Here is a 17,949-nt window from a genome sequence, read left to right as displayed (position 1 = left end):
GTGCAGGCTAGAAAGAGCGTCCGCCTGACTTAGGGGTCATTACTGTTTATGTGTGTTATTTTTATGCTACACTGGTGCGATGAGGTTTACTGGTGGTCGTGTTCTAGGCCAGTTTACAGGTCTGTGATAATGTAAGTGTGTATGAGTGAGAGCTGTGTATGTCCCAAGGCCTTTTGTTTCCCATGAGTTTGTTTCAAATTAATCTCCATTTGAATTTATTTAGCTGCTCCACAATATTGTCATCTCATCTGTATGTGTGTGTGTGTGTGTGTGTGCTCATGCTTGTGTAGTGTATCTCTGTGAATGTGAGGCCTGCACTAAGCTTGCTGAGCTCTGAAGTGACATGTTGGGAACCTCTGACACCAGGCTATGGCCCCTATCAAGGTTTCCATCCAGTTTCTTTTTGTTTGGGGGGTGGGCTGAAGTTAATACTCAAAACAGGTGTGCCAAATGGATCTGCAACCCCACAGCCATACCATGAAGATGAAGGACATAGTGCGTACAACAAGACTAACTGTGTCTGAGTTGTCTATCTTCTCACTATGACGTCAACTGGGAGAAGCTAAACTATTTCAGATGACAGTTTTCAAGGTTTTTATAACTATTTTGTTTTAAGAACAGACACACATTCTGTTTCAATGTGTCATGCATCTTGCACAGTTCTCTCAAATGCTTGGGCAATGACACATTGTGCAACTCATGTTCCTGCTGTCTTCCAAGTTTGTTCTTTCTCTGGTTAATTCTTCTCTTCATTATGTCAATAGCTTATAAACTGTTTTAGTTAAATTCATTGTTGTCTACATTGCCATGATTAGATATGTATTATCGCGGGGGAAGATGTTGTCTGGGTTATCATTTAAACGTCATTGGTACTTGCAATAAACCAGGAGTTACTAGCATTAAGTGTGAAAGTGTATAGGTAATTATTTTACCAAGCCTTAACTGTTAAAAAAAAGTACTGCTTCCCTACTCGAACAATGAAGTAGCTATTCAACTAACCTAAAAAAAAGCACAGGCATAATGATTGATAACATTTGATTTTAGTTAGTAGTTTCCTCAGCTGATACTGATACAATTATGAGACCTCGATCCTCGCTATAGTTCTGCTGAGCGGATTTGGCTAGGAGGGAGCAGTGGCGAGGGTCTCTGAAAACAGAATTGGAGATGGCGCTGTGTACAGTGTGAGCGAGTTAGCAGCCAAAGTTTGCATAGCGCAGGAAAGTTCTCAGGAGGCGACTCGTGATTCTAACAAGAGTTTTCTACTCACGTTACCCGGACTGGGGACACTGCGTTTTCTGCTCAATGTTTAATGGACACTTTGAATGGATTATTTCTAACGGAATATCTACATTAAAGCCAGGAGTTTCTGCTACGGTTCTTTGCCTGTTGTGCAGTGCTGTAGTTTCAATGGGCTATGGGCTATCTTATCAGAGTAGCCTATGCTGAACGCGATACGCTGTCTTGTTACATTGCCCACTTTGTTTAAAGTGTCGGTTGTGAGAATGTATTACCGCTTTTGGTATTATGGCATGTAGTCTGTGTTGTTTTGAGAACTATGAACGACCCCCGTGACAAGGATTTAATAACGATTTCTCGGAAACACCGACTCATGGCTGCTGCAATGCCCGGGGACGAGAGCCCCCTGCCCGGCAAAACTTCCAAAGCTGATCGGAATGGAATAGGACTGGTTCACTGTTTTATCTGTGGAAGCGGCGTTTCGCCTGGAAAAGAATTGAGATTACAAGTTAAATATCCAAAAGAAAACTGTCCGTTTTTCCCGTTCTTGCAAAACCAGGAGCCAGCGCCTGGGGCATGTGAAGTCAGCCCTGATGGACACGCTCTAGTGTGCGCGGTGTGCCACTGTTTTCTGGGGGAGCAGTGGAACTCGTTCGAGCGTACCCGGACACCCATAGAGAAGCGCATGTACTGGCTGAAGAGGCCGTACCAGTGCGACTCTCGGCGGATACCACAAGAGTGGAACCTATCTTACGACCTGGAGCGGAGAATCAGTGTCAGCAGCCAGAATTACGATGGGAACGAGTCAGATTTCTCTTCTTTCTCTGAAAACGATAACATGTCAGACCAAGAGCTGGATTTAGTAGACCGCGCCGCCATAAGCAAGGATAAATACAGAGCATCTGGCGGCAGCAGCAGTAAAACTTCTAAAGCCGGTAACAGAAAGAACAACAACAGTGTTATCAGTGTTAAAAACAGCCCTGACTCTCAACATGCTATCCGCTATCCGGTGGGTCTGTACCGGGCACAGGAATCGCCGAAATCAGATAGCGCGATACCGTCTAGGCGCAGTGGCAAAATGATGAATCATGTTTCTCAGTCATCAGTGTCTCTGGCCCAGTCCCAAGAGAGTGTGTCCCAGAGGTGTTATGATATCCCTCACGCCGACAAACCTGTACAGGACAACGGAATTATTATGCGCAACAGGCAGTGGCTAGCGGGTGGGAATGTCAGAATCGCGGACCCGCGCCAGATCCAGCGTGCTGCAGAAAGCAGCTGTAGCGCTGCCAGGCATCCCTCCCTCATGTTCCGCCAGAAAGGAGAGGACCAAGCTGACGCAGCTGTCGCGCTGTCACCTGTTGACGCCGCTGTCACCTCCAGGCGCAACTCCGCACTACCCAGAGAAAATGATCCGGGCAGATGTAACGCCTCTGACAACTCTGACAACGACTACGAGATCAATATAACTAGTTATGACGACGGTGAGGTGTTTGAAGCAGCTGGCGGCAGCAGAGGGAGGGCAGTGACTCTGCTGAGACCACCCAGGGACGCTGCAGGGAGGGTCATTGCCATGCCCCAGAGAGGTGCCCAAAGGAGCCCCAGTCCAGAAGAGTGTGTATGTTACATCTGTGGCAGTGGGCTGAGGCAGGGCGGAAGTTTCCGTGTGTGTGTACAGAAGCAGGAGAGGGCAGCCAGTGAACCCTTCTTCCCATTCTTGTGGCTACACAGCCCCCCTTCTGGAGCATTGCCCCTCACCCCGGGGGGCACCACCCTGGTCTGTGCCAGCTGCCACACCTCCCTCATGCAGCAGTGGCAGGGCTTCCAGCTGGCCGACGTGCCCGTCCTCCAGCGCCTTTACGTGGTTCCCCTCAACCAGGGTTCCCCCACCCCTGCAGCAGCCCCGGGCCACCCGACCATCCTCGCCCCCCTGGAAAGTCCCTCCAGAGAGCCCACGGAGCGCATGTCAGAGTCCCAGGCTTCCCGGGAGGCCTGTTTCCTCTGTGGCCAAGAGTGCGGACGGGATGTTAGGGTGGCATATGCGCGGGCTGGCGTGGGCAAAGCTCGCGGTGCCATGTACTTCCCCTTCATCAATCTGCTGCCATGCCCCCCCGGCGCCCAGGGGGTGAGGAACGGACGAGTGAACTGCTGCCCTTCGTGCCACTCCATCCTGGAGGAGATCTGGGGGGCGTACCGGCTCAGCCTCAGTGAGGACCTCATCACCTCGGTCACCTCCTTCCTGGGGCGGTACCACACATCACTGGCCACGGGGGGAGCCGCGGTGGCCCATTCCCAAATTGGGGTGTCCTGCTCCTCCTCCTCTGGCCATGTGGCGTGTGTGTCAGTATGCTACCTGTGTGGTGCAGAGCTGGGCACCGGCGGGGAGTTCCAACTCCACATTAACCCACCTGGGCGCTGCGGTGAGAGGGAGCCCTTCTTCCCCTTCTTGACCGTTCACTCTCCGGCCCCCCGCGCCAAACCAGCTGATGCCACCGGCCTGGTTTCGGCCTGTGCCCTCTGCTACCACGACCTGCATGCCCAGTGGGCTCAACACGAGAGCCAGGTTCCGGCCACCTCCGGCCCCACGGCACCCGGCCCAGGACAGGCCTCCTCGTCCTCCCTCCAGCCGGCCAGCTCCCCCTGGGCCAGACAGTACAGCTGCGAGGCCTTTGTGTGTTTCTTCTGCAGACAGGAGCGGCGGCGTCAGGGGGGACTGTGTGCGGTCACGGTGGCCAGGCTGCCGGTCTTCCTGTACGCCCCTCGCGGACGGCGCACCCTCCTGGTGGATGATGGCAGGAGGCTGGTGATTGGCTCGTGTGTTGAGTGTAAGGCCATGGTGCTGGCGGGACAGAGCATGCAGCTGGAGAAGGAAAGGAACCAGGAGGGTCTAGGAGACAGGGGAACAGTGACAGAGTCTCCTCCAACTTCCCCCAACTCACAACCCAGACACCAGGTAGGACCCCAGTGTCCGTCTTTTCCCTTCACAGCTCCAAAACTGGGTCGTCCATAAGATTTGAGGGCCACCTATGGGGGGGGGGGGGGTAGAAGTATATACTGATATTCAATTGCTACATGTTCTCATCACCATATGGTAAAATGCAAATAGTTGCAGAAAACATGCTTCTGAACTAAATCCATATTTTTTTTAAATTCTCAACATACTATGGCATAATCTTGTTGGACATGCCTGTCAACAAGACGTGGGCCCTGTAATTCTCTGGAGCCAACCCCTGCTCTGCACACATAAGCAAATGTTGCTGATGAGGCTATCCTATATATCTCCACCAGTTAAAACGTTGTCAAGAGGGTGGTCACCTGTGCTGCAAAGCAGAGGGTCGCTGGGTTGGTCCAGATGGGACGGTCGGTCAGTGGACGAAGCGATACTGTTAGCATTACCACGTATCATTAGCATGCATTATCACATATTCAATCAGATACTTGGCTTGGGTACATATGTTTCCAAAGTATGCAGATGTCTCATTCTGAAAGTTGACTTTTGTGAGTGTGCTGTATATTTTGGTGGCATATTATATTTTTCAGAAGATTCTGTGCTATTTGATGACTGTTAGTTCACCTGAGGTTTGAACTAACAGGTTTTTTTTGGAGTTTGTGTGTGTCTGTTGGTAGGTTGGGTATGTTATGGGCCAGTGAGATTATTGCATTATGAGTAACTGCAGTGAAACAGTGGGAACTGAAAGTTGGATTTTGGGTTCTTAATGGTTATGTTTGTGTGTGTTCTTCCTGCTTTCTGTGTCTGGCAGGAGAGTTATGAGGGCAGGCAGGGGGTCCATACAGAACTGGAGCCCATCATTAAACAAACAAATATTCAGATCACAACTCTCCTAATACCACAAAGAAAAAGGCTGACCTCCATTTTCCCTTGTGTATGGATGTGTGCGCATGTGTGCGTGCAAAGGTATGTGTCTGTTAGTCTGAATGTCAGAAACAGCCACGAACCCTCTGTTAGAGTGTGCAGTGAGATTGTCATAATACATAATCCATGATACATATAGCTTACCCTAGTCATGGGCATAACATTTGCTCTAGTCATGTCGATAACGTCTCCTCTAGTCATGCCCATAACATCTGCTCTAGTCATGTCCATTACATCCTTTTTTTAGTCATGTCCATAACATCTGTGGCGGAGACTGGAGATGTTATGGTCTCACACATGTTATTGTGTGTGTTTATTCCGTGCTGATGTCACTGCTGTTAGTCCAGTCTAGGAGGTCCAGATGGGAGGCGACCTCTGAAGGGTAACCAGCATGTTCACTCTCTCTCATGAAGGAAAATGACAAGGAGAATGACATGATCTGTAGTGATAGACAGTGTCCCATGGGGGCCACAGGAGCAGGTATGTTCCCATTCATTAGACAGCTACCTTGGAAATATGACCAGTAACCAGCATGATCATGTGATCACAGTGCAGGTGGAAGAGATGGGAGGTGGAGGTATGTGTAGATACGAGGGTCTGTACATGATCGACGCCGCTGATGAAGCTATTCCATTTGAGTTTTCTACAATGTTTACCTTGATGCTACTTGACAGAGCAATATTTGTGTGTGCAAAGAGAACCTCATGCCCAGTGATAATCTGTCTCTGCATGCCACTGATTTTATTATTTTATTAATGGCCACCTATATGGTGACACACATCATTTCTCCCTCTTTGACTATCTGCCATGGTGCTGGTATTCTCTGGGGTGGAGGGTGTTACTGAGGTTCTGTTGACTAATAATCTAATCTCAGTAATGGGAACATGTTGCAGAAGGGAAGGGAAGCCATCTGTGGGTGTCATTCACACTCTGCAGACTGAGAGTGACAGGAGCACAAAGCTGTCTCTGGCTGTTTAGTCTGTCTGTATGTCTGTCTGTCTCTCTCTCACTCTCTCTCTAACACACACAGTCTAGTTGTCCAGTCACACTGCTTGGCTGTGATATTCAGGTTACAGATCGGATCACACACCAAGAGTTTTCTAGATTAGGATCCCATGCAGGCCAGGCTTAGTGTGATATGTGTGTCTCTGTTTGTCTGTGTGTGTGTCTGTGTTAGAACGATGTGTGGGTCTCTGTTTGTCTGTGTGTGTCTGTGTTAGAACGATGTGTGGGTCTCTGTTTGTCTGTGTGTGTGTCTGTGTTAGAACGATGTGTGGGTCTCTGTCTGTGTGTGTCTGTGTTAGAACGATGTGTGGGTCTCTGTTTGTCTGTGTGTGTCTGTGTTAGAACGATGTGTGGGTCTCTGTTTGTCTGTGTGTGTCTGTGTTAGAGCGATGTGTGTGTCTCTGTTTGTCTGTGTGTGTCTGTGTTAGAACGATGTGTGTGTGAGAGCCAGAGTGTGGGTCATCCGGGGGGGGAACAGGTGCTGTGTTCACCAGTGAAATGCTATCTGCCCCAGAGAGGAACTGTCAACGCTTCAATGTGACCAGAGGATCTCCCATCTGTTTCCGTTGACCCTGTCTCTTCTCTCTCCTCCCTGCCCTCCCCTCGCACTTTTTGATTCTCTTTCCTTCCCCCTCCCCTCTGGCCTCCCCTGTCCTCCCCTCTGGCCTCCCCTGTCCTCCCCTCTGGCCTCCCCTGTCCTCCCCTCTCCCTCCTTGACATTCTCTGAAAAGCAGGAGAGGAGAAGTAAACAGAGAGAATGTAGAGAAGGTTTTTTATTATCTTCAAAATGATCTTCTGTGTTTCTCTATGTCTGTGCGTATGTTTATACATGTGTGTGTGTGTGTGTGTGTGTGTGTGTGTGTACTGTTAAGTACTTAAAGTAAGGTACGTTTAGCTTCTTTGTCAAGCTCTACATAGGCTAATGTCTAAACCAGCCAATGAAATGAGAGCTAGTGGGTTAGTAATAGTAATTAGCATGTTAAATATAACCGTCTGACTTCGCTGTAGTTTAATCAACACTGATCCCATTGCCATTTATGGAATAAGGCTGGTCCCATCAGTTATTTCCAAAGTTATGTCGGAGAACAGCTTTCTTCCAGTTGACTACTGATTTTAAAAATCTTTCAGTTTATTTCATTGCGTAGGCTTTTATCAAGCCGCTGTATGTGAAATGTATTAGTAACCACGACTACAATCACTAAAGCTGCCAGCCTCAATAATTTCAACTGTTCCTCCATGTATGCAGCCTTGACATCATTCTGTATTTTAATTCTGGAGCACAGTGCCCCCCACCCTTTCAACTTTCAGACCTTTTTCCCTACCAGCCACACGCTGACTCACACCACAGCAGGCAACCAGGTCATCCCCAGGTCCCAGTTCCAGAGCTTTGGTGAAATGGCCTTCTCCAGTGAGGCCCCTAAGCTCTGGAACACCCTCCCACACACACACATCACCTGCTCACTCACTCACACACACTGTACTGCACGGTTCCCTTCTCTATCTCTCTGTCTTTTTCTCTTTCTCTTTCTGTCTGTCTGTTTCTCTCTCTCGCTTCAAAAGCAGACCAATTAAAAACGAGGCAGAGAGCGCATTTTTAATTGGTCTGCTTTTGGCTCCTGTTGCTGTTTGTTTAATTTCTACAATTGTGAAGTGAGTTTGGCAACTGATGTACAGGAAAGTCCCATGTATTTAACTTAATTCAAATACAAAACAAAATCACAGTTCGAGTGACCAGTCAAAGCTCTCCTTTGCTTCCAACCCCCACTGGATTGGCTGACCCTGGCTGTTTATACCAAGCACTGCCGACCTTGTTTGCTAGCTAGTTTGCACTCACACGAGGGTGGCAGAGCGTGGCCAGACGACTGCTGTATCACAGACGTAAGGAAACCAACACACACCAAGGAAAGTGAGATCCGTCTGAATGGATATGTTATGTTTTTGACGCCACTCCGCTCTCTGGATCCACAACATGAGATCACCCACAAACCTGTGTGTGTGTGTGTGTGTGTGTGTTTATCTTTGTACGGTGGTCTGTTGAGGCTCTATTCAGGGTCGTTGAGTGTTGCTGACCCGTCCTGGAGAAGGGTTCCTCCGCCTGAGTTCAATATAGTGTGCCACAGTTTGTGTGTGTCTGTTCAGACACACAGAGGCTTCTAATGTGTGTGAGGCTATGGTTTATACAGTTGTGTCTATGTGTGTTTGTGTGTGCGTGTGTTCTGTGTGGTTGGGTTAGAGTATGTTCTCACTGCACGGCCCATATCCTGAGAAGGAGGTATTTGCTGTCACAGGAAAAACATGCCAGCATCCTGACACTGTCGCCTGGGAAGATTTATTACACAGAGGATAAGGGCGAGAGTTGGGAATGGGGGAGAGGGAGAGCTGGGAATGGGGGAGAGAGAGAGTTGGGAATAGGGCCGAGAGTGAATTGGGGGAATGAGGGAGAGAGTTGGGATGGGGGAGAGAGGGAATTGGGGGAATGGTGGGGGGGTTGGGGTCAAGAGAATGTTATAAAACTAAGGGCCTATATACATTAACAAACTTGAACTAAATTGTAAGTAATATGTAGATCCAATTTTCTATTTCAGTTTTCTGCGTGTCTTCTTCCCACAGCTTGGCGTAGGTGCCTTAAACGTGCCATAATCTGAACCCTAAACTGAGATCCGAATCTTTATCTTTGCGGTGGACAAAGTCTGCAAACTCTACAGCACACACTGGAAAACACAGTATATTCACACTGCAGTGATCAGTGGGGGATGGTGGATCTCCTGCAGAGAACGGGATGTTATCAAGTTCACATTGTATTTTCTTTTATATTGCTGATGCTGTGCTCTCAGAAACTCTTGTTAGTCTTATTAAAACCTTTGTAGTGTGAATAGGCCTTCAATACTAGCAATGGAGCAGATGGGAGGGAGGGAGCGGGGTCGAATTATGCTAGATAATAGAAAGGAAGAAAAACAGAAGGATGATCATGGGATATGTAGTTCAGCCAAAGAGAACAAAGCAGAATATAATCCCAGTTCTCATGAAAGCATCACAAAAGGTCACTGCAGGAAGCATTACATTTGTCCTACAGGAACCAACCCCCTGGTCTGTTTGACGTATTGTGAGTGTGACAGGGTTGAACACTGCAGGTCTGCTGGTCCGGTCGTGCTGTGAAACCACAACCAGACCCGGTGATGAAGCACTCTGATGACGGTTGTAGAGAGGCTAACCCTTCCACTGGACCAAGGCACTGTGGAATCTAAAGGCACAGTCCTGTGAGTCCTGTCAGCTTGATACAGACACTTGGCTTTACCCTGCAATAGAGAAGCCAGTTATGTTTTAGACTGAGGACACTGAATGAATTGAATAATGTGTTTTTTTTTGTGGTGAGAGGATCGACACGGATTACGTTGATGTGCATTGGAAGTACAAGCAGTGGCCTAACTGAAAACACACATTCATGTATTTCATCATAAATCAGTTGAGTGAGGACTAAACCCTGATTGACTGTATTCTCCATTCTCCCGGGCCACTAGAAAGCTGACAGTCTGACAGACGGGTTGGCATTTCAGACACAGTCCATAGGTATTGGTTGGGATGTATTTTCAAGATCATGGAAGACAGTTTTTTTTTTTCTGCTGTCTTAGGATCCTGGTGGTTGTCGTTCTGTATTTGTGTGTGTGTGTGTGTGTGAGAGTAGTGACATTATATCAATGTCCCAGAAAACTGAACTGATCCAACTAGAAACATACAGATCTGAACAGACTTGATGGAGAATCGTCTCAAATCATGACGTTCATTTCCTAGTCAGCGCTCAAAAACAGTGTGTGTTACAGCTGCTGACCAATAGAAGGAGCCCTTCCACATGTTCCTTACTGAAAAGCAATGAATTCAATTGTAATTTAAGTATGTTGACTGGAATTTAAATGGAATTGACCCCAACCCTGCTGTCCTGTCCGCCTGCCTCATAGCGGTTGTAGAGCGAGCCAGTCTGACACCTCAGCCGTTACACTTCTCCCGCCCTCTAAATGGGAAAGACTGTGCTGCTACCACCCAATGTCATGGAAAATAAAAGCTTTTGGTCCACCTGGAAGGACACAGCAACTATTAACCCCCTCCCACCCAAACACACGCCAACCAAAGTTAACTGTCACAGAAATACACACACCCTCGCACAAAAGCTGTGTTTCGAAATCTACAGCTAATATTGAACAGAGTCGAATGTCATTTTTCAAGAGTTACTCGAATACTAAGAATGCAAAATGGCAAGTTTGCTGGAAGTCCTTTGGGTGAACAGTATTTGGGAGGTCTAAAAAACAATGGGTGCATACTTTTTTAATGAACTTCGAGACCACTATTTAGATTTGTGCACAACTTTCAAATAATCTTGGTTGATTGTCTACTTCCTGACCTTGGTATCATGGTATAAAACACAGTAGCCAGTTTAATGTAAACATGCATCCTTTTTTTACTGGTGATGACATTGGACACATCTTCATGACATTTCACCAAAGTAGCTAGCTGGCTTAGCAACAACTGGGTGCCTAAAGCTAGTTGTCTGTCAGCAATGACGACGGCTGCACGCCTTTGCTGATGAGAGGATTTTCTTTTCAACTAAAGTGCCTTTCAAGTTTAGCCGATTTTTTTGGCCTACAGTGGTTCAGCAATCTAACCTAATTCTCTCCTCAATTTTACACCACACTCTTGTCAAATAACTCGTGAAGATAACATTCTTCAACATTACGGTTAAAAGACGCATTAGTGGATTCTAAGTGCTCTCTCAGGTGCTGTTGGATGTTCACCCCTGAAAGAACAATTGTTTTTTTGGCTTGATTCAGACACTTGGCTCACTCTGCAATAGGGAAGCCAATTGCATTTAAGATTGATAATGATTTGAACCATTTTTTTTGTGGTGAGAGGATCAACATGAGTGATGTTGATGTGCATTTGAAGTAGTCACAAGGGCCAGTATCCAAATTGAAAACACACACATACTAAACCCTGATTCGTTGTATTCTCTATTCTCCTGGGTCAGTAGAGAGCTGACAGTCTGACAGACAGGTTGGAGTTTCAGAATCCAGAAGTATTGTTAGGAAAATGTTGTCGGGCTTGGTTGCTTAACATGGAAAACAATATGGCTGAATGTCTCAGGTATAACATAGAAAACTGTTTGTAGACTGAACCTAGTAGCCCAGCTACCTTCTCCCTTTATGTTTTGGCTCAGCTAGAAACATTACAGCGGAGCCAAACAGCACGATGCTTGCAGTTAAGCCATGAATTGATTTTTTTTTTTTACAGTATCCCAGTTGAAACATAACACAAAACAGAAAAGATGTTCAGCCTACCAACCATAGCACTTTGTGCTTAGCACTTACTAACAGCTAATCTAACCACGTAGTAAGCTGGAAAATGTTGGAAAACATGGCAGACTTGAAGAAGATTTGTGGTCTGAATTAAGTCAAGTGGCGAGGTCTGTGGTTGGCTATTATTGAAGTAAGATTTCACCAAAAAAAACAGTAATTAAGTCCATCATAATTAAGTTCATTACACAAGAGCAAAACTTTTAGTAACATTGGCTGATCAAAATTAATGAACAGTTGATACAATGACATTGTACATGTCTTCGATGATTATCGCATATTTCATGTTAAATTGAATTGCACGCATGTAAGTCAGCTAACTGCCTTGGTCATCCACAAGTGATAGGTGACACTAAAGACCGCTATATGGACAGGATGAGTAGCAATATGACTCAGACTTGAAAAAAAACTTTCCTGCATTCAGAATTTACAAAGGAAATTATTTTATTCCTGAACTTAGATTTCCATTGAAGCGTTGGGAACAGTGATGCATCCAATGGATAACATGCAGATGTTTTGGTACTGTGTAACTGGGAAACGTCTTGTAGTTGTTGTCTTGCATTGAGAAAACCAACTGGTACGAGGCATTACACTCATTATCTGATCTGGGATGAACAGCTTATAGATGTATGGCTGCGATTATTAGACTTCTTGTTTTCTTGTTTTTTTATGGTGTGTTATCAATCAATCAATCAATCAAATGTATTTATAAAGCCCTTTTTACATCAGCAGTTGTCACAAAGTGCTTTTACAAAACACCCAGCCTTAAACCCCAAGGAGCAAACAGTAGTGTTGGGATTTCAGTGGCTAGGAAAAACTCCCTAAGAAGGTTGAAATGTAGGCAGAAACCTAGAGAGGAACCAGGCTCAGAGGGGTTATGTTTAAGTTGTTCATGATAATATCTGTAGTGGAGTAGACAATGGCTATTATAACATAGCCATACTATGCATGCTGGTGTAGATGACTCTCAGGATCTGTCACTCCAAGGTGACATTCTGTGACATACCTTTTGGTTAGATTTGGTTAGATTAGTTTTTTGAGCAAGTGGTGCTAATGAAGACTGGAGACAGCCAGAGGTCCAGCTTCTGGGTTTGGGCTTTTCAGGGTTATGGGTTGTGTGTTGAGCTGGGTGTGTTATGGATAGCATATGTAATTGGGTTTATGGGGTAGGGGTTGTGTGTTGTGGATAGCATATGTAATTGGGGTTATGGGGTAGGGGTTGTGTGTTGAGCCGGGTGTGTTATGGATAGCATATGTAATTGGGGTTATGGGGTAGGGGTCGTGTGTTGAGCCGGGTGTGTTATGGATAGCATATGTAATTGAGGTTAGCACCTTATCACCCATGACCTCCTGGCAGCCATCCCCGGTCAGGACTCGGAGAGGAAGTGGACCCGAGGCTGAGAGAGGTCAAAGCTCATGCAGGTTGGCGGTTAGAGATATTCCACATGTTTATAATGTTGAGTAAAAAAGATTCATTCCTACTTACAGAACTATATAATACACATTAATTATCCTAACTGTAATATTGACAGAAACAACTTAGAATTTTACATATTGGATTCAATTGTCATAGCATGTTACATATGTAGCATGCCATATTGTAATGACATGGGCAGTTCTCCACTGTTCAGAGCTCCAACATTTGAGTGTCTGCAGTGTCCTGAGAGAGAGAACAGAGAGGGCACTGTCCCTTTGGCCACTGTTCCAGTCAATCTGTTGGTTGGCACTGGTGTGTGTGTGTGTGTCACCGACATGTCTTTCCTGTTTTCATTAGTGTTTCAGTCTGGCGTTGGTGTGTGAGATAAAGTCTGTGTCCTGTTTTTAGCAGTGGGTGTGGGTATAGGTCCTGACTAGTGTCTGTGTCTGTCTGTGTGTGTGTGTGTGTGTGTGTGCGCGTCTGAATTTGTTTGAGTCTGTGTGTGTCTTTAGTGAGCCAGAGTTGGGGGGACAGTCTGTTGAACTCAGTGTGAACTTCATGAAAGCTGAGAGTCTAGGGTCCCGTGTGAAAATAGCTCCGTTGTGTCAAGGCCTCTACACACTTCACACGACCATGGAGCGTCGGTTTTACATTTAGTTCTGGGTGCGTTGTTCTTGTGGCAAGTTCATCTGGGAACTTACCATGTGACGCTTCATCTTTTTGCATGAAGTGTATAGAAGCCTTTTGCCTTGTATGTAAGTATGTGTGTTTTTGAGCTGCCTGTGGGTGTGTTTGTGAGCTGTGTGTGTGTGTGTTTTTGTGAGCTGGGTGAAATTGATCCTGAACATCATGTATCTGAACCAGCCTTATTCATGACCTTGTCTGAATATGTACTCAGTGGAGTCCCAGGGGAGGAGTTGGCTGCTTGGGTTTTCCAGTCCGGTGTGGGTCCAATCCTCCTGTCATAATTGGCCCCTGTGCTTAGCATGGTGGGATCTTTTCCGGACACACCACCACCCAGTGTTATTTGGACTTGTGCCCTGCTTTCCCTAATACCCTCCCCTCCCTCCGTCCTGACCCTCCTTCATTGCTTTGGCCGTGCTGGCAGTGTTGACTAAGGTCAGGAACAGCTACTCCCCTCTTTCCCTGCTCTCATCCTCTTTTCTCTCCCTCTCACCACCTTCTCACCCCCCTCCTAACCCCTGCTGTTCCCCTTCTCACCTCCTGTTATCCCCCTTTCATCAACCTCTCTCCCCCTCTTATGCCCTGTTCTCACCACCTCTCATCCCCTGCTCACCACCTCTCATCCCCTGCTCTCCACCTCTCATCCCCTGCTCTCCACGTCTCATCCCCTGCTCTCCAGCTCCCCAACTCCCTGATCCCTCACTTATCACATGCTCTTCCCATCCCCTCACATCCTCAGCTATACACCTAAATTCCCCCTGTCATCCTCAGCTATCTTCTTCTCTTCCCCCGTCATCCTCAGCTCTACACCTCTCTCCCTATTTTGTCCTAAGCTCTGCACCTCTCGTCCCCCTGTCATCCTCAGCTCTGCACCTCTCGTCCCCCTGTCATCCTCAGCTCTGCACCTCTCGTCCCCCTGTCATCCTCAGCTCTGCACCTCTCGTCCCCCTGTCATCCTCAGCTCTGCACCTCTCGTCCCCCTGTCATCCTCAGCTCTGCACCTCTCTTTCCCCTGTCATCCTCAGCTCTAAAGCTAGGGCAGGACAGGGAGAGAGGACAGGTCACTGTATGGACTCATTATGTGGTCCTCTCTTACAGAAAACAACAAATACAGTAAGATATATTTAAGATGTAAGATGTATTTATAACCAATTAATTAGTTCATTCAGCTGTACTCTGTCTTGGTAGTCTAATAGTAGATCAAGTTTCCCCCTAAAGTTGAAATGTCAGCCATCAGAGGGCAGTGCCTAGTAAAGCCTGCTAGTGCCTTCACAGATTATGGAGTTAATCGCCATACTCAATGGCAGAACGGCAGATTTGGCCTGTTTAGAGCCTGATAGAGCCAGGTAAAACCAGATAGAGGCTGGTAGATCCTGACTGATTCTGGTAGAGTCTGACTTTGTCTTGTGGGTCCTGATTGAGCCTGACTTAGTCTGGTTGAGCCTGACTTAATCTGGTAGGTCCTGATTGAGTCTGGTACTGGCTGACTGAGTCTGGTAGAGGTTGATAGACTGGAAGAGTCTGATAGTCTGGTAGAGCCTGAAAGAGCCAGGGGAAGAGTAGCAAGTTGGATGTTAGATGAACTACCTGGTGGGAGTTTACTTTACACTGTAAATATGGAACTAAAGTTCTCGCTCTCACACATCCACTCTCCCCCACACTATTCACAACCACATCACCCAACTTGCCTGTGTGTGTGTGTGTGTGTGTGTGTGTGTATTTCTGCCAGGTGGTTGGGAGAACAGTAGCAGGTGTTTGCTCTGTGAAAAATGTGGGCAAAGCAGCTGGACGTTGCCACAGCTGTGTGTGTGTGTTGGTGTGGAGCTGGCGGGCACAGCTGGACTGTATGACAGGCAGAAGCTACTAGCAAATGAAGGAAATGTTTGTGGCCAGATATATAAGGTCCTGCAATCAGTCTGTTCAAAGTTATAGTATTTATTAAAATGTAGGTCACCCCCCCCCCCATACACACATACATTGCCATAGATTTTGGGAATCTTTTTAAACCTTTTTCTTGTTGGACTACTTCTAGTGACATAGGCATTTGAGAGCTGTTTTCAGGGTAGGATATTTCACTGTATGGTAAATAACTGCCTTTGTCTGCATTTTGCCCAGTCTGGGAAATGGGTCTGCTCTGCTCTACTCCTGCTTTACTCCCCACTTCCACCTATCAGGGAGCTGCAGGGAGCTGCAGCCCTTTTACATTTGAGACACCATTCCAGACTGTCCATACCAACATCCAGATGGAGAGCTTAGCCAGAATAGACCCTCAGTAGACCCCCAGATGTACGAGGGTGTAGGGTGATGAGAGGTGAAGTACAGGGGTGTAGGGTGGCGTTGGGGGGGGGGTATGGGGTGTAGGGTGGTGTGGGGTGGGGTGGGTACGGGGGTGTAGGGTGGAGTTGGGGGGGGAGTATGGGGTGTAGGGTGGTGTGGGGGGTGGTACGGGGGTATAGGGTGGTGTGGGGGGGGGTACGGGGGTATAGGGTGGTGTGGGGGGGGGTACGGGGGTATAGGGTGGTGTGGGGGTGGGGTACGGGGGTGTAGGGTGGTGTGGGGGTGGGGTACGGGGGTATAGGGTGGTGTGGGGGGGTACGGGGGTATAGGGTGGTGTGGGGGTGGGGTACGGGGGTATAGGGTGGTGTGGGGGTGGGGTACGGGGGTATAGGGTGATGTGGGGGGGTACGGGGGTATAGGGTGGTGTGGGGGTGGGGTACGGGGGTATAGGGTGGTGTGGGGTGTAGTTACTAACAATTTGCCCTTAGCTTTGACCCACAACACTGACACATTTGTAGAGTGGCTAGTGTCAGCCATGGAGACAGTCAGAGCATAAAAAGGCCCTTCTAGCCCACTATCAATCTCCCAAAGGCAAAGACATTTGACTTCTATGTGTCAGAGATGAGCCTACTATACATTAATAGAACACACACAGTTCCTAGGTGCCATCAGTGACAGTGTCAGGTGAAACCAGTCAGATTGATGTATTGCAAGTGGGTTGGAGTCCAAGGACCTCTTGAATACTTTCGGAGGGAAAGATCGTGTCTTGCTGACACGCCTGTCCTCCTCTGAGAGACTCACATACCAGACCGAAAGAGAGAGACAGAGTGGAAGAAAGTAAGACAGGGTCAGAGATAGAGACAGAAAGTGTGAGAGGGAGGGAAGAAGACAGAGTGAGTTAGTGAGATATGACACTGAGCTACCAATCCCACGTCAGTTGACTTCACAATAATGAAGCTCAACAAGCTGTTTTGTCAGTATGTATTTTCTGGCTCCTTATTTCTCTCTCGCTTTTACACATGCAAAGAAACATTCCCAATATAAAAGATGTTGTTATGGACTGGACATTAGTGTCGTGGTTGGGCTGTTATTCTACTGGTCAGCAAAAAAGCACAAGACTAATGCTCAGTCAGGAAACATCTGCCCAGACAGTATAATGTTTGTAGGGATGCGCAGGTGATGCCATCAGTTGGTAACTGCCAATAATAGGGAAATATGTAGTAATCGCTGTCTGCCAAATACTTTAAATTTGGCAGATTATATCAGACCAATTGTGCTTCCGTCTTAATAGGCCATCAACATGCTCCAGGAGCTATAACAGAAAACCCAATAGAAGTAACAAACTAAATTACAATGAGAGCAACAAATTGGAAATTATTGGTTGCAGGGTGTGGTGTATTATTAGGAGATTGAGTCCTTTTTGGGATAAAAATGTAAGATTTTATTCCTTGTAAAGTTACATGCTAAGTACTGGGGAGAGGGGAGATGGAACAATAAATCAGATCTAAAAGACAGTGCCAAACAAGCTTCTCTGGCTTCTCTCTGCACTCCGGCTTCTTTGAGCTGCCCTTCTAAAAGCGTTCACAGGTTTGTGCCGTCTTGTTATAATGGACTTGATTGGGCACGCTAATTGCTGTTGCAGTGTCACTGGCTTGGTGGTTCTGGAACAGATTTCTTAGAATTGCGCCGTTATGGGTGCATTAGTGTCTCAATGTAGTTAGAAAAATACATACAGTGGGGAGAACAAGTATTTGATACACTGCCGATTTTGCAGGTTTTCCCACTTACAAAGCATGTAGATGTCTGCCATTTTTATCATAGGTACTCTTCAACTGTGAGAGACGGATTCTAAAACAGAAATCACATTGTATGATTTTTAAATACTTAATTTACATTTTATGCATATAGCCAATTAAGATTATTTACACATTGTTATTGCAAACTTGTTTAGATAAATGTACCAGGTTGCTGTGCCATCCGTATTGTTTTAGTAAGCATGTGACCGCTCCTTTTTGATCAGCTAGCATAGCAAACAGGCCATTTGGCTGGCTAGCTAGTTTGAGAAATAATGCTTATTTTACTAGCTTGTATATTTAGGCCACTTCACATACATTTAA

At 46.7% G+C, this 17,949-nt stretch overlaps 1 protein-coding gene across 1 annotated transcript in view; it reads left to right on the top strand.

Moving 5' to 3' along the window:
- Window positions 1-642: 642 nt before the first annotated feature.
- The window catches only part of gse1 (Gse1 coiled-coil protein), a 280,494-nt gene continuing 263,187 nt past the window's right edge, over window positions 643-17,949 (top strand). The window contains exon 1 of the mRNA XM_034295844.1: window positions 643-4,186. Coding sequence (XP_034151735.1) covers window positions 1,556-4,186 — 2,631 coding nt within the window. The 5' untranslated portion in view covers window positions 643-1,555. The remainder of the gene's footprint in view (window positions 4,187-17,949) is intronic.

This window comes from Esox lucius, chromosome 2 (genome assembly GCF_011004845.1).
Source record: "Esox lucius isolate fEsoLuc1 chromosome 2, fEsoLuc1.pri, whole genome shotgun sequence".
NCBI classification, from domain to species: domain Eukaryota; kingdom Metazoa; phylum Chordata; class Actinopteri; order Esociformes; family Esocidae; genus Esox; species Esox lucius.
Note: the sequence above shows the minus strand (reverse complement) of the source record. Positions and strands in the feature narration are given on the sequence as shown.